Source organism: Kryptolebias marmoratus, linkage group LG20 (assembly GCF_001649575.2).
Source record: "Kryptolebias marmoratus isolate JLee-2015 linkage group LG20, ASM164957v2, whole genome shotgun sequence".
Lineage (NCBI taxonomy): Eukaryota > Metazoa > Chordata > Actinopteri > Cyprinodontiformes > Rivulidae > Kryptolebias > Kryptolebias marmoratus.
In genome coordinates, this window is record NC_051449.1 from 9,148,674 (window position 1) to 9,160,312 (window position 11,639).

General features: G+C 37.4%; 1 protein-coding gene and 1 long non-coding RNA gene across 7 annotated transcripts in view; one reads left to right on the forward strand and one right to left on the reverse strand.

Moving 5' to 3' along the window:
- Positions 1–8,076, forward strand: part of st18 (ST18 C2H2C-type zinc finger transcription factor) — a 38,874-nt gene extending 30,798 nt beyond the window's left edge. For 5 of the 6 annotated variants that reach the window (XM_017426084.3, XM_017426090.3, XM_017426088.3 and 2 more), the window contains 11 exons: positions 422–667; positions 1,875–1,987; positions 2,574–2,636; positions 2,923–2,991; positions 3,260–3,322; positions 3,655–3,735; positions 5,040–5,261; positions 5,450–5,538; positions 6,147–6,250; positions 6,373–6,519; positions 6,655–8,076. In XM_017426084.3, the coding sequence (XP_017281573.2) occupies positions 422–667; positions 1,875–1,987; positions 2,574–2,636; positions 2,923–2,991; positions 3,260–3,322; positions 3,655–3,735; positions 5,040–5,261; positions 5,450–5,538; positions 6,147–6,250; positions 6,373–6,519; positions 6,655–6,795 (1,338 nt within the window). In that variant the 3' untranslated portion in view covers positions 6,796–8,076. The remainder of the gene's footprint in view (positions 1–421; positions 668–1,874; positions 1,988–2,573; positions 2,637–2,922; positions 2,992–3,259; positions 3,323–3,654; positions 3,736–5,039; positions 5,262–5,449; positions 5,539–6,146; positions 6,251–6,372; positions 6,520–6,654) is intronic. The other variant, XM_017426085.3, reaches the window with a different exon arrangement.
- Positions 7,824–10,309, reverse strand: LOC108241720. The gene is made up of 4 exons (XR_001808821.3): positions 10,233–10,309; positions 9,869–9,938; positions 9,497–9,570; positions 7,824–8,838 (listed from the first exon to the last, which is right to left on the reverse strand). It is a non-coding gene; the product is annotated as an uncharacterized LOC108241720 (long non-coding RNA).
- Positions 10,310–11,639: the final 1,330 nt, after the last annotated feature.

Genomic DNA, 11,639 nt, shown 5'->3' on the forward strand with positions numbered 1-11,639 from the left:
AACCCCCCCCCCCCTCCGACACACACACACACACACACACACACTCACACACACCTACCACATACACCCCGACTCCCAGCTGCCATCTTGGTTGTGTGTCCTAGAAAACAGATGACACAGCTGTCACTGGGAGAGAAAAAAAAAAAACTACACACCAGTGATTATTTTTTTGTGTTCAGCAGAATTAATGCTGGCTTAGTTCTGTATTTTGTCTGGTGTGAGATAACCACTGTGTGTAATATTAAAAAAAAACACTGTTTGCATTTCAAGTCACTTTTCATCTTTAAATGTGTTACTGGCTTATATATTTTACACGATAACTGCTGTCGTATTGATTTACATTTCAACGCTTGTCGAATTCTTGCTTTTTTTTGTACAAAACTAAACTGAAATTTTGATTATTTAACCTTTGCTTCTGCAGGATATGCTCATAGAGGTGGATGAAAACGGAACCTTGGACCTGAGCATGAAGAAGTGTAAGGAGAACGGAAAAGCCCCGATCAGGACACCCCCGCTCGACCTGCTGTCCCCTCCTGAGCCGACGGTGGCGAAAGGCGGCAGCGTGCTCATCAGCCCCGCCTTCTACCAGCCGCTGTGTGACAGAGAGAGCTGGGAGAACTCCATCCCCGTCAACTTCAGCAAAGCACACCTTTTACAGGACAAAGAGGTAAAAGAAAGGATAAAACGCATCAACTGGTACAATAATGGAGCAATGTGAGGGGTTTAAAATAAGAACAAGGCAGAAAGTTTATAAATGTGCCACAAAAAAAGACATTTAAAGTCAGAAAAGAGGAAAGTTATTGTTTCATAAAAAGAGCTTTTCAGTTAAAATTCATGCACAGATCTTTTAGATATTTGAAGTTATTTTTCACTCATCTACAGTATGAAGTTTGACTTTTTAAGACTTAAAATGAAAAAATAATAGTTGATCAGTTTGACTTATTTGAATGATTTTTTTTAATCAAATAAAATGTATTTTATGTTACTTTTTCTATTTTTGGAGCAAGCAGACCAGTAGCTTTTACCAAATTACATATTTTACATGAAAACAACTAAATTTGTTTTTAGGAATTTAATGATCTAAATTATTAGGAATACTATAGCTTTTCATTTACTCACAAGAATTAAAAAGAGAAAACAGGAAATATGTGTTCATCAGTTTACCCGTTAGGTTGAAGATTTCACATTTAGCTTGAAATGGTTAAAGTCCTCACATTTCAAAAAACTAGTCTTGAAATTCTCTAAACATTTGCAGGGTGTAAAATCACCTTTCAGCTTGCTCAAAAAGAGAATAGATTCAGTGGCGGTTGTTTGACGCTGCCGGTAAAAACAAGAATATGTTGTAATCTTGGAGACTGACACACAGCGCTTGTGAGAACATTTATGGTGACATTTTGAAAGATCGAGCAGCAGCTCAAGTCAGATCGGTTCATCCATAAAATGCATTAAACAGACTTGCACTGAGGACGAGCGCTAATCTGTGCTCCGCATCGCTGCTCAGGAGGGTCTGAATGAACCGTAATCTGGACTTTAAATGTTGTCTTTTTTGTTTCACAGACTGTTTTCATAACGAGTTGTTCTGTTTTTAAATCGTACACAACATCCAACTGGACGATCTTTTCTGTTGAAAAGAAGAAAGAAAAAAAAGGGAAATCCATAGATTGTGGCTATCCTAAACACTGTGGATTAAGTCAGACTTTAAATGGATGTATGAGAATCTTTAGGCATAATCTCTTTGTCTTGCACTCTGACCTTAGCAAATGTTTTAAGAGTATTACACAGGGATTTCCTTAATTATTCACTTTTAGGTCACTGAAGAGCGAGTTTTGACATGTAGGACAGTAAAAGCCATGTTGTTATTTTGTCTCTCTCAGCAGGAGGATTACGATCAGGTGTCCCTGGAGGACCAACACTATCAAGGAGACGGCAGTATGTTAAGCCCCAAAGCCAAGCTGCTGTTACGAGACTCAAAGAAGGAGCTTCTGAGGTAGGCTGCTAAACACTGAAACATCTTGCAGCATCTTTATTCAGTCAAATGTGTGTAAGCTGATCTTCCCTTTTAGTTGGCAGATGGTCAGTATTAATAATAACAAAACTCGGAACCATAGAGCAGATTGATTTAAGTGGGTCAAGTGAAGCTCACTGTGTTACATATGACTGTAACTGGTATGTCTGCAGGTTCATGTGGAGAAGAATTGTATCTATTTGAAAGTGAGTTTTCCCCCTGTATGTCCTGCTTCGCACAACTTTTGAACTACTACTCTTGTAGTTAGAGTGCATGCTCCGCTGGGTCTTCTCGCAAGAAAACAAAACAAAAGTAGGACCCTCTAGTTTCTGCAGCTCAAACACCTCCTCCCTGAGATCTCCTGGCTGACGCTCAGAGATGCTATCAAAGCCAAAGTTAAAGAATACAATCATGAATTTCTACTAAACTTCTGGCTGTACTAACTCTTGTTCCTCTTAAATGTCCACGAAAAGGTCCTCAGTGCAAAAATAAAGATTCAGCTCAAGCTTGGCAAAGTCTGTAGGAAGTGGAATAATCTGCGTATTAAATGCTTTGTGTTCCCATGCAGCTGTCCGACCCCAGGCTGTGACGGCAGCGGCCACGTGACGGGGAATTATGCATCACATCGGAGGTACGGCAATTAATTACACTCTCATTAGCGCCCGCTCGAAGATGTACAGACAGCTGAAACAGTGCTTATTGTCTAATTATGCTGTATCGTTTCATCTGAAAACTTGTCACAAACTGTGGCTGCAAAGCACTTCCTTTTAAAACGAGGCAGCCCGACAAAGGCTTTGTGAGGAGGGAGCAGGGCTGTGTTTCCAAATAATTTCTGTATATTGACTCATTGTATTAAGATTATTTAACTGTGATCAAAGAGTGAATTAAAATGACTCTTAGCTCTTTATCCTCTCCAGTGTGTCTGGATGTCCCCTGGCTGACAAAACACTCAAATCACTGATGGCAGCCAACTCTCAGGAACTAAAGTACGTGTTTTGAAAACTGCTTTTTATGTAAAACTAAGCAGCTTGTTCTCGCTTTCGCTGCTCTCCTTTTCCTGTGCTATCTGTCCCTCCCATTTCTTTCCTGTTACACATTATGCAAGATTTCCATGTACTCAACATGAACTTGTTTTGCTATTTGTGCTACTTTTCTGCACATTAGCATGAATCCACTGCTCTGCTCGCAGATTTTTTTCTCCCCCCCCCCAGTAAAAAAAAAAAACACCTGGTGTCTGTGTCTCTCAACCTGCAGGTGCCCAACACCTGGTTGTGATGGATCTGGACATGTGACTGGGAACTATGCTTCACACAGAAGGTAGCGGAGAAAAAAATCCTCACCACTGAGCATGAAATGTATTTGTCAGATGCATGGCATTCAAACAGATGGTGAAAGTCTCACTTTTATACAGCAAACATGCTGCACTTTTTGATTTCTTGTTTTTTTTTTTATGCATAATTTGGCTGCACATCTATCTGTCTGTCTATCTATTTGGAAGTATAGATTAAATCTTTCTTTTTTTTTTTTTTTTTCAAACCTGAGGAGGTAGGAATTTCAAAAGTCTCATGTCTGCTGTCCAATTCTAGCTGCTAATGTAACTCTTCTGTGGATTTCCTTCGCGTTATCTCACCGTCTCCAACCGTTTTCAGCTTGTCAGGATGTCCACGAGCCAGAAAGGGAGGTTTGAAGCTCACACCAAACAAGGATGACAAAGATGAGCAGGAGCTTAAGTAAGAGATTTGTTGTTTAGGCTTCTTTTTTTGTCCTCATCTTCCCTGTCATGTTTTCAGTGTAAAAATAAAACAAGACAACAACTGCTGTTTGTGCATTATACCTGGAGGCCATTAAGTTAAACAAAGAAAACAATACTACTCTTGTCCTTACATTAGGAAATTATTTTCTGAAGGATTAGCTGCGTGTTTTTGTAGGATTTTTCCGGTGCTTTTTTTTTTTTTTGGTCCTATTTTCTGAATGGAATATCTGGCTTATCACTCTTCTCTGAGTGCTTTCTTTGTAATTATATGAAGAAAATGTTTAACTGCTGATGGCGCTGCTCTCATTTGCATTAATCACTGTTGTCTGCGAAAGCTTTATTGGAACAAAGAGTAATGTAATTGATTTGGAGTTTAAATCCAAAGTCAGATATTTGAGCCCTTGTTTACTTCTACATCTGGACGCTGATTTTTTGTCCTTTTTAATTACTAATGCAAGGCCATGAGCTTAGGAATTAGACTGGAGTAGATCTCATACACGTTGAGAGAAAAGGGGGTAGGGTAACAAATGTTCCTAGATTAATGTAAATAGTAGGCCATATGGCATGCCTCCATTGTCCGCATCAAACTACCTACCTGTGGTAGATGTAAGTAATGGGACCGGTGTTGTTTTGTCCTGTAAGTGCTGCCGTCTCGTCGAGCAACAAAATGCTGAAACAGGCTTTTCGCCGCAGCACTCTCCAGCACGGGTGCCATTTGTATCATCTCAGGCGACCTTTCACCTTTATCAATAAGGGAACGGGTTAGCCACCTCCAAATTACATTCTTTCGCATGAGGGGAACCATGACAATTATCCGTAATTCATGTCACTCCATTACTGACCTGCAGAAAACAGGCCTGAAAATGCAACTGACAAACTCTTAATGACATTCAGCATGAGTTGTGCTCGCGTTTCCCGGCACAAATATCAAAATGTGTGCACTCAGCAGAGCAGAGCGCACACTCCAACTCAAGTTTTAGCGGATTAGTAACTTTAGTAGTTAATGTGATTATCTGAGTCCATCTCTAGTTTTGGTGACCTTATTTTTAATCAGCATTTGGATGGATTAATCAAGTTAATGGGTTTACAAATCTTCCGGTCTAGTTATTGAAAGTGATTTTTTAAATGTTCCTTTTTTTTTTTTTTTGCAGTTTAAAAAGTAGTTGATGTTTTTTCGTGCGGTTGCCAGATTTTGTTCCACCACAGCACAAAATTGTTGCCAAGTTAGATAAATTTTTCAGTTGTGTGTGCAGCTTTTCAATGCCTGTCTCACTGGTATAGGTGTCCAGTAATCGGGTGTGATGGACAGGGCCATATATCGGGAAAATACACGTCCCACCGCAGTGCGGGCAGTTGTCCACTTGCTGCCAAAAGACAGAAGGAGTCGTCTATCAATGGGCTGCCCTTTGCCTGGAAGGCCACTAAGCAGGAGCTGCCCCATTGTCCCCTGCCTGGCTGCAATGGTCTCGGGCATGCCAATAATGTATTTGCCACTCATCGAAGGTAAGTTTGCATTTTCTCCCATTTTTAACTTTTTTTTTTAAATCGCTGAACAGTTCTGCTTATCGATTTGTTGCACACAATTGAACATTCAGTTTTGTTCCTCATGTGTCTTTTGAGAGTAAAACTTGTAGGTTTGGCTTTATTCCACTAATTGAACCTAAACTGTCATTTATGGTCTGCTGAATTAGCTTGTCAGGTTGCCCACTGAACGCGCAGAGCATCAAGAAGAAGCACTCAGAGGAGGAGATGATGACTATCAAACTAAAAGCCAGCAGCGGTGAGCTACCATCACCTTGAGTGGCAGTGTACTCAAGGATCTTGTAGTAGTTAAAGGGATAGTTCGGATCTTTTGAAGTGGGGCTTTGTGGAAAAGTTATAAACAATTAAAGTCTTAGCTGTTGTAGATAGCTGTCAGTTTGGAGAAAGAGATTTTAACTGATCAGATTGAGACTGACCACCGTTAGTTTTGCATTACATGGTTATTTACACAAAATTCAATGATTATTTGCAAATAGCGGCAGCAGTAGCTAGCTGTAACACTTCACGTGCAGCCTGGGAATATCAAAGACTGTGGTGTAAAGGTTTATAAAACAGTGTTTTACACAAACTGATATTAAATTTGTAGGACTGGAGTTATTTTAAAGCAACAGCAGCTCACTTTCATCTTGGCCCTGGTCGGACTAGCCGTTAGCACATGAATCCTTTCAGATTTATACTTTAATTCTCCAAACTGAGGCTGTTCCAAGAGCTATAAACAACAAGTAAAATATTAGTTAACCTTTACAGGAAATGCCACTTCAAAAGATCTGAATTGTCCCTATAAATGAATTGAAACAAATATTTTCTTATTAAATGTGATAAACAAGTTCATCTCTTGTAAAAAAGGTGTTGAAAACAAAGAGGATATTCAACATCTGGATCATGAAATCAGGGAACTGAATGATTCCAACATGAAAATAGAAGAAGACATGATGCAACTCCAAACCCAGGTAAGTATTTACTCCCACAAGCTCCTCTTAAATACTAAAAAAAAAAAAAAAACTGGGGGTGGAGGTGGGGGATTATCGCTGTCTTAAATTGATAATCTGCTTCTTGTTTTTGTACCCGAAAGCAGATCTCGTCAATGGAATGTAACCTGAAGACAATTGAGGAGGAAAACAAGATGATCGAACAGCACAACGACAGCCTTCTGAAGGAGCTCGCTCGCCTCAGCCAAGCTCTCATTAACAGTCTAACAGACATTCAGCTGCCTCAAATGGTACAGTAAGCCTTGACCACACACCACAAAACACAACCTGTCCTGAAAGAAATCTCATTTCCCCCCCAGATTGTCATTTCTCCTGTGCGGTATTCACTAACATGTTTTTTGTTGTTGTTGTTGTTGTTGTTGCAGGGACCCATCAGTGAGCATAATTTTGAAGCCTATGTGAACACATTAACTGATATGTACAACAACTCGGAGCACGAATACTCCCCAGAGTGCAAGGCCCTCTTGGATAATATCAAACAGGCTATTAAGGGCATCCATGTTTAAGCTGTAGAGCTACCAAGAGGTTTCTTTGACTTGGGATAATGGCACTAGATAGCTCTATTTCACTGAAGAGTGCTGGCTCGGCTGGGTGTATAAGACGAGGCATTTGGAAATGTGTTCGGCATTTCCCGGTAAAAACACACACTGCACTGAGAAAATTACCAGCCAGATTTGTAATGCTTTTACTGTTTCTGCATTCACTCGATATGTTTATCCCGGTGAGATTTTTTACCCCTTCTTGCACTTAATTATTTTGTATGGTTTGCTTGATTTTTAAGCTGTATGTGTTCGCGTCATTCTTATATTATCGCTATTTATTATTATTATTATATTTGTTCATCAGTGTATTTATTTCCTTGAGTTTTATTTATTTCTTGAATTGTAAATGCTTAATATCTGAGAAATCTGTTTTGACTTTCTGCACATTGTAAATTACACAGAAGCACATTCCAGTTTCGTGGCATACTTTCGCCATCTAGTGTTGACAAGCCTACACTAATATATCACGAGTCGGAGCTCCCTTCAAAGAGGAAAAACTACCAAAATGGCGACATTTTTAAGCATTGCTTTTGCTTTCTTTATTGGAAACTGAATGTATTGCAAGACAAAGTGAGAGAAAATAATAATGCAATGCAACAGTACTGTACCTTTTTTCTACTGCACCAATAATAACAGCTAAATGCAACCGGAGGGTGACAAGAATGAAACCTCGTGGTGATCTGAATGTCACAAGAAGAGTGCAACAAAACTCAAAAATTCACTTTGTCAAGATGTCTTTCTTTAAAAAAGAAAACAAAAAAAACATATAGATATTAAACTGCCTTCTGTGCACACACTTTGGAGTGTGCATATAGTATGTGCCTAAATGTATATGAATCCATAAAAATATACAAGTACTATTTGTTTTGTGGTAGGACAGTATTATGTGGATGGTGTCTGATTTATTATACAGTACAATTATTTTCATAGGAGGACTCGTTCCTGATGACTGTTTGAATACTGTGGTTTCAGTAGCTGTAATCCCTGATCAGGTTTTAAAATATGACTAAGATTAAAATCTGGTGTTTTTTTTTTTTTGTTTGTTTTCAATTATTACTTTTGCTAGCATTACGAAAGAAAGTACAAAGAAATCAGCACCTGTTTTATCCAAGACAGCTGACAGGCCTTAACATTTCCACAAATCTTCAAGTTTATTTAGTTCAGTATTTCCTAACGGAGCTACTACAACCAGAATCTTTAGTTTTGCTCAAAAAAAAAAAAAAAAAAACTCATTGTTTGAATTGATTTGTTTTAAATGACTGCACTTTTAGTAAAAAATTTTTAAAAAAGTGTTTTTTCATGTGAAGGAAAAAAAAGGTATTTGTAGTGATTTTATGCCACGATACATTTTAATCCAGTCCAAGTTTAAATAATTATTAAATCATCAAAGCAATATATTATTTATTTCTACTAAAATAAAGGAAAACTCTGAAGCCTGGGAGGCTAAAAGAGAAAACAGTCTAACAGCAAAAAGATCCAAATTACAGACAAATTAGACCCTATTTTCTCCAAATACTCAATATGTTTTAAAGAATTTAAAATCTTTTACAAACTGAATCACACTCTTAAAAACTAGCAATCCTTTATTTATAATTTCTTATATTTAATTCCTATACCACACATTGTTTGCTCAGGAAGTTTTGTGAATAATATTTATTTTTATTTCCCTGTTAGCATTTGATGTTTTGTAATGTGAAATGCTTTTTTTGTGGAACGATATTAGTATGATATGAAATTGTACTGTATTTTTTCTTTTCTTTTTCTTTTTTCTTTTACATTAAAATGTAATGCTTTTTATTTCAGTTGAAGTAGTTTGTAAATTGAAACTTCCTATTACTTTTACTATTTCATAATAAACAGATATGCGCTGTGTTGTACAGTTTGTGTATGGTAGAAATAAACTTTTCAAATGGTTGTGCGGTTTCTGAACGCTTCCGAGTCCTTCGTCAGTCCGACAGCTTCGGCTTTCGCGGAGCTTCAGCGGCACCTAGTGGTCACTTCTGCGCACTGCGGTCAGATAAAACAGGAAGTGAGCCAGGTGAGGCGTGATGCTGACAGATTTGGATGTGTTCAAATTCAAAACGAGCAACGTGAAGCCCAAGAAATTTAAGATGCAGATACATATCACAAATCCAACTACAAATATGCAACCATATGCCACTTATGTTCAAAATTTAGAGCGGTGAATAGTCATTATTTTTACATAACTATACTGTGAACTACCCAGATTTATCCATCCATCTATTTTCTTTACCCGCTTCTCCATTCCAGGTCACGGGAAGCTGGTGCCTATCTCCCCCTGATTTATCAATTATTTTAATATATTACCAAAAAAAAAAAAGTAAAAGAAAAGTAAAGTTGTTTCTTCTGTCTCACCACTAATCCAGAGATATAAGGTTCATGACTTGTATTAAACCAAATCAAACAACAGCAGATTATCCTTCCACTGCATAACTCACTAAATCATTTTTATGTTTCTACTTAAAATTGTAATTATTAAAATACCAAATGCACGTTTAAACCTTGGAATAAGAATAGCCAGGCAAAAATATTTACTCTGAATTAAGAAATTAGAAGAAGACAACAGATCCCCCAAAGATGCCTGTTTTCTTTTCCCTAAACATCCATCCATCCATCCATCCATCCATCCATCCATTTTCTTTACCTGCTTCTCCTTTCCGGGTTGCATAAAGCTGGTGCCTTTCTCCAGCCGTCACTGAGCGAGAGGCGGGGGACAACCTGGACAGGTCACAAGTCCATCGCAGGGACACAGAGAGACAAAATGAGATAAACAACTGTTCATGCTCTCATTCACACCTAGGGACAATTTAGAGTTACCAATGAACCTAACATGTGTGTTTTTGGTCTGTGGGGGGAAACCGGAGAACCCGGAGTAAACCCACATGCATGCAGGGAGTTTCCCTGAACATTTGTAGAAAATAAATATTTGTATTCTTATTTTTGTTTTAGCTTTATGAGCAGATCTGAGCTCTAACATGAACTTAAGTTTATGTGTCTTGCTGAGACAATAACTTACTGTCAGTTATGATTAGTGAAGACCAAATGATGTCAAACAGCCATCCGTCGACCACCAAACAAGGGAAAATCTGTAGGAAGATAGTGAAGTTTTGCAGTTTATCATTTAGGCAGGAAATTGAAATTAAGGAGAATCATGGGAGCTAAAGTTGCTTCTAAAAGACCTAATAAGGAAGCTGCTTATACAACTGAATCTCTTCAAACACATCCTGGAGTGTTGCTCTGTTATACATATACAGTATATACTTGTCTGCATTCTCACCACATAATTCAAGATGTTTATAAATGAAATTGGAAAAAAAGTGAACACTAGTATATGTTTTCAGAAAAAAAAGCATGCAGATTGTATGAGAACAACACCTCACCAACTGTTAGGCAGCTGGGGAATGAACAGTGGATTGACTTGAACTTGGGCTGCAGCCAGATGAATGTTTCACTGGTGGAAGAACAAATAGATTTAATTAAACACCAGCAAATTCCGCATGCAAATATATAAAAAAAAACCCCACAAAGCTGAAAGGAGAACAATGATATTAAACACGTTTCGAATTATGTAATAGACCACGATTAAAAAGAAGTCAAAGCGTTGCCAAACCTGAAGCTTGAAGCTTGCAAGATGATGTCAGAATGGGCCAACATTGAACAACAAAAAGACTTTAAACAAAGTGTTTGCAGTATAAAAATGAGGTGAGGGTAAATGCTGAACAAAAAACACATCCAACATCATGTCAGTTGTTCTTTTTTTCTTCTTTTTCTGATATAAACTTCAATAGATGAAACTAAAAAACAACAGTATTGCTAAATATAAAACCTTTAGCTATTTTGCTTTAATCTGTTTAAACTTTATACCTTGTGGAAATGGTAGTCTTTTACACATCTAAGTAACAGATACTAAGAACAATGATGCATTGTAACTCAAAAACAAATGCTGAAATAATTAATCTAAATGATGCTGCAGTGCAAAATAAGTGGAAATATTCCTTTTTTGCAGTAATTGAGATTTGCATAAAAATACATTTTTACATCTTCTAACAATCCCACTAAAGCAGCATCTAACCTCCCTAATCTACCTTTAATTCAAAGTTTTCTAACAGGTACATCTTCAGAAATAATAATAATAATAATAACTGAAAAGAATTCCTTATTGTGACTCATTTTGCCAGAAGTTTTAAAACAACATGACTAAAATAAGGACAGTGTACATATAAAAAGATTAATAAAAGGTATATTAAAAAAGAATAACCTTCATTCATGACATGTTATTTTTTAAACTCATGGAAAAAGTGGAAAATAAAGAAATGACCATCAAAGTGTAACCTGTTTTGTTGTCTCCTTTAGACTCAAATGAATCCAGAGTGGAAAAAAGCAGCAAATTAATGAACTTTGTCCAAATACTTTCACAGGGAGCAACTGATATCACTGTGCAGATAATAAATAAACCATTTTAAGACATATTCAAACCTCCCTCCTCTTTGAAAAAAAAGTATAAACAATGTGTTGATAAAAACCTAAATCAGGGTTTACTTTGTGTTTAAGAAAAAAAAAACATACAGACATGCGGTTTATCTGCAAAGTCACTTCCTGTCACATCACGTCATGCTCTGTCTTCCTGTTTGCTGATTTTTAGAGCACTGGTGTTGTGCTACATGCAGTGTAATCAGACATACAGACCCTAAAAAAGACAATAAATAAATAAAAGTCACCACTTGGCTTTAACTGAACAAATGCCTCCTTTTTGGAATGACTGCGTGACTATGGTTCAGCCAGCAGCA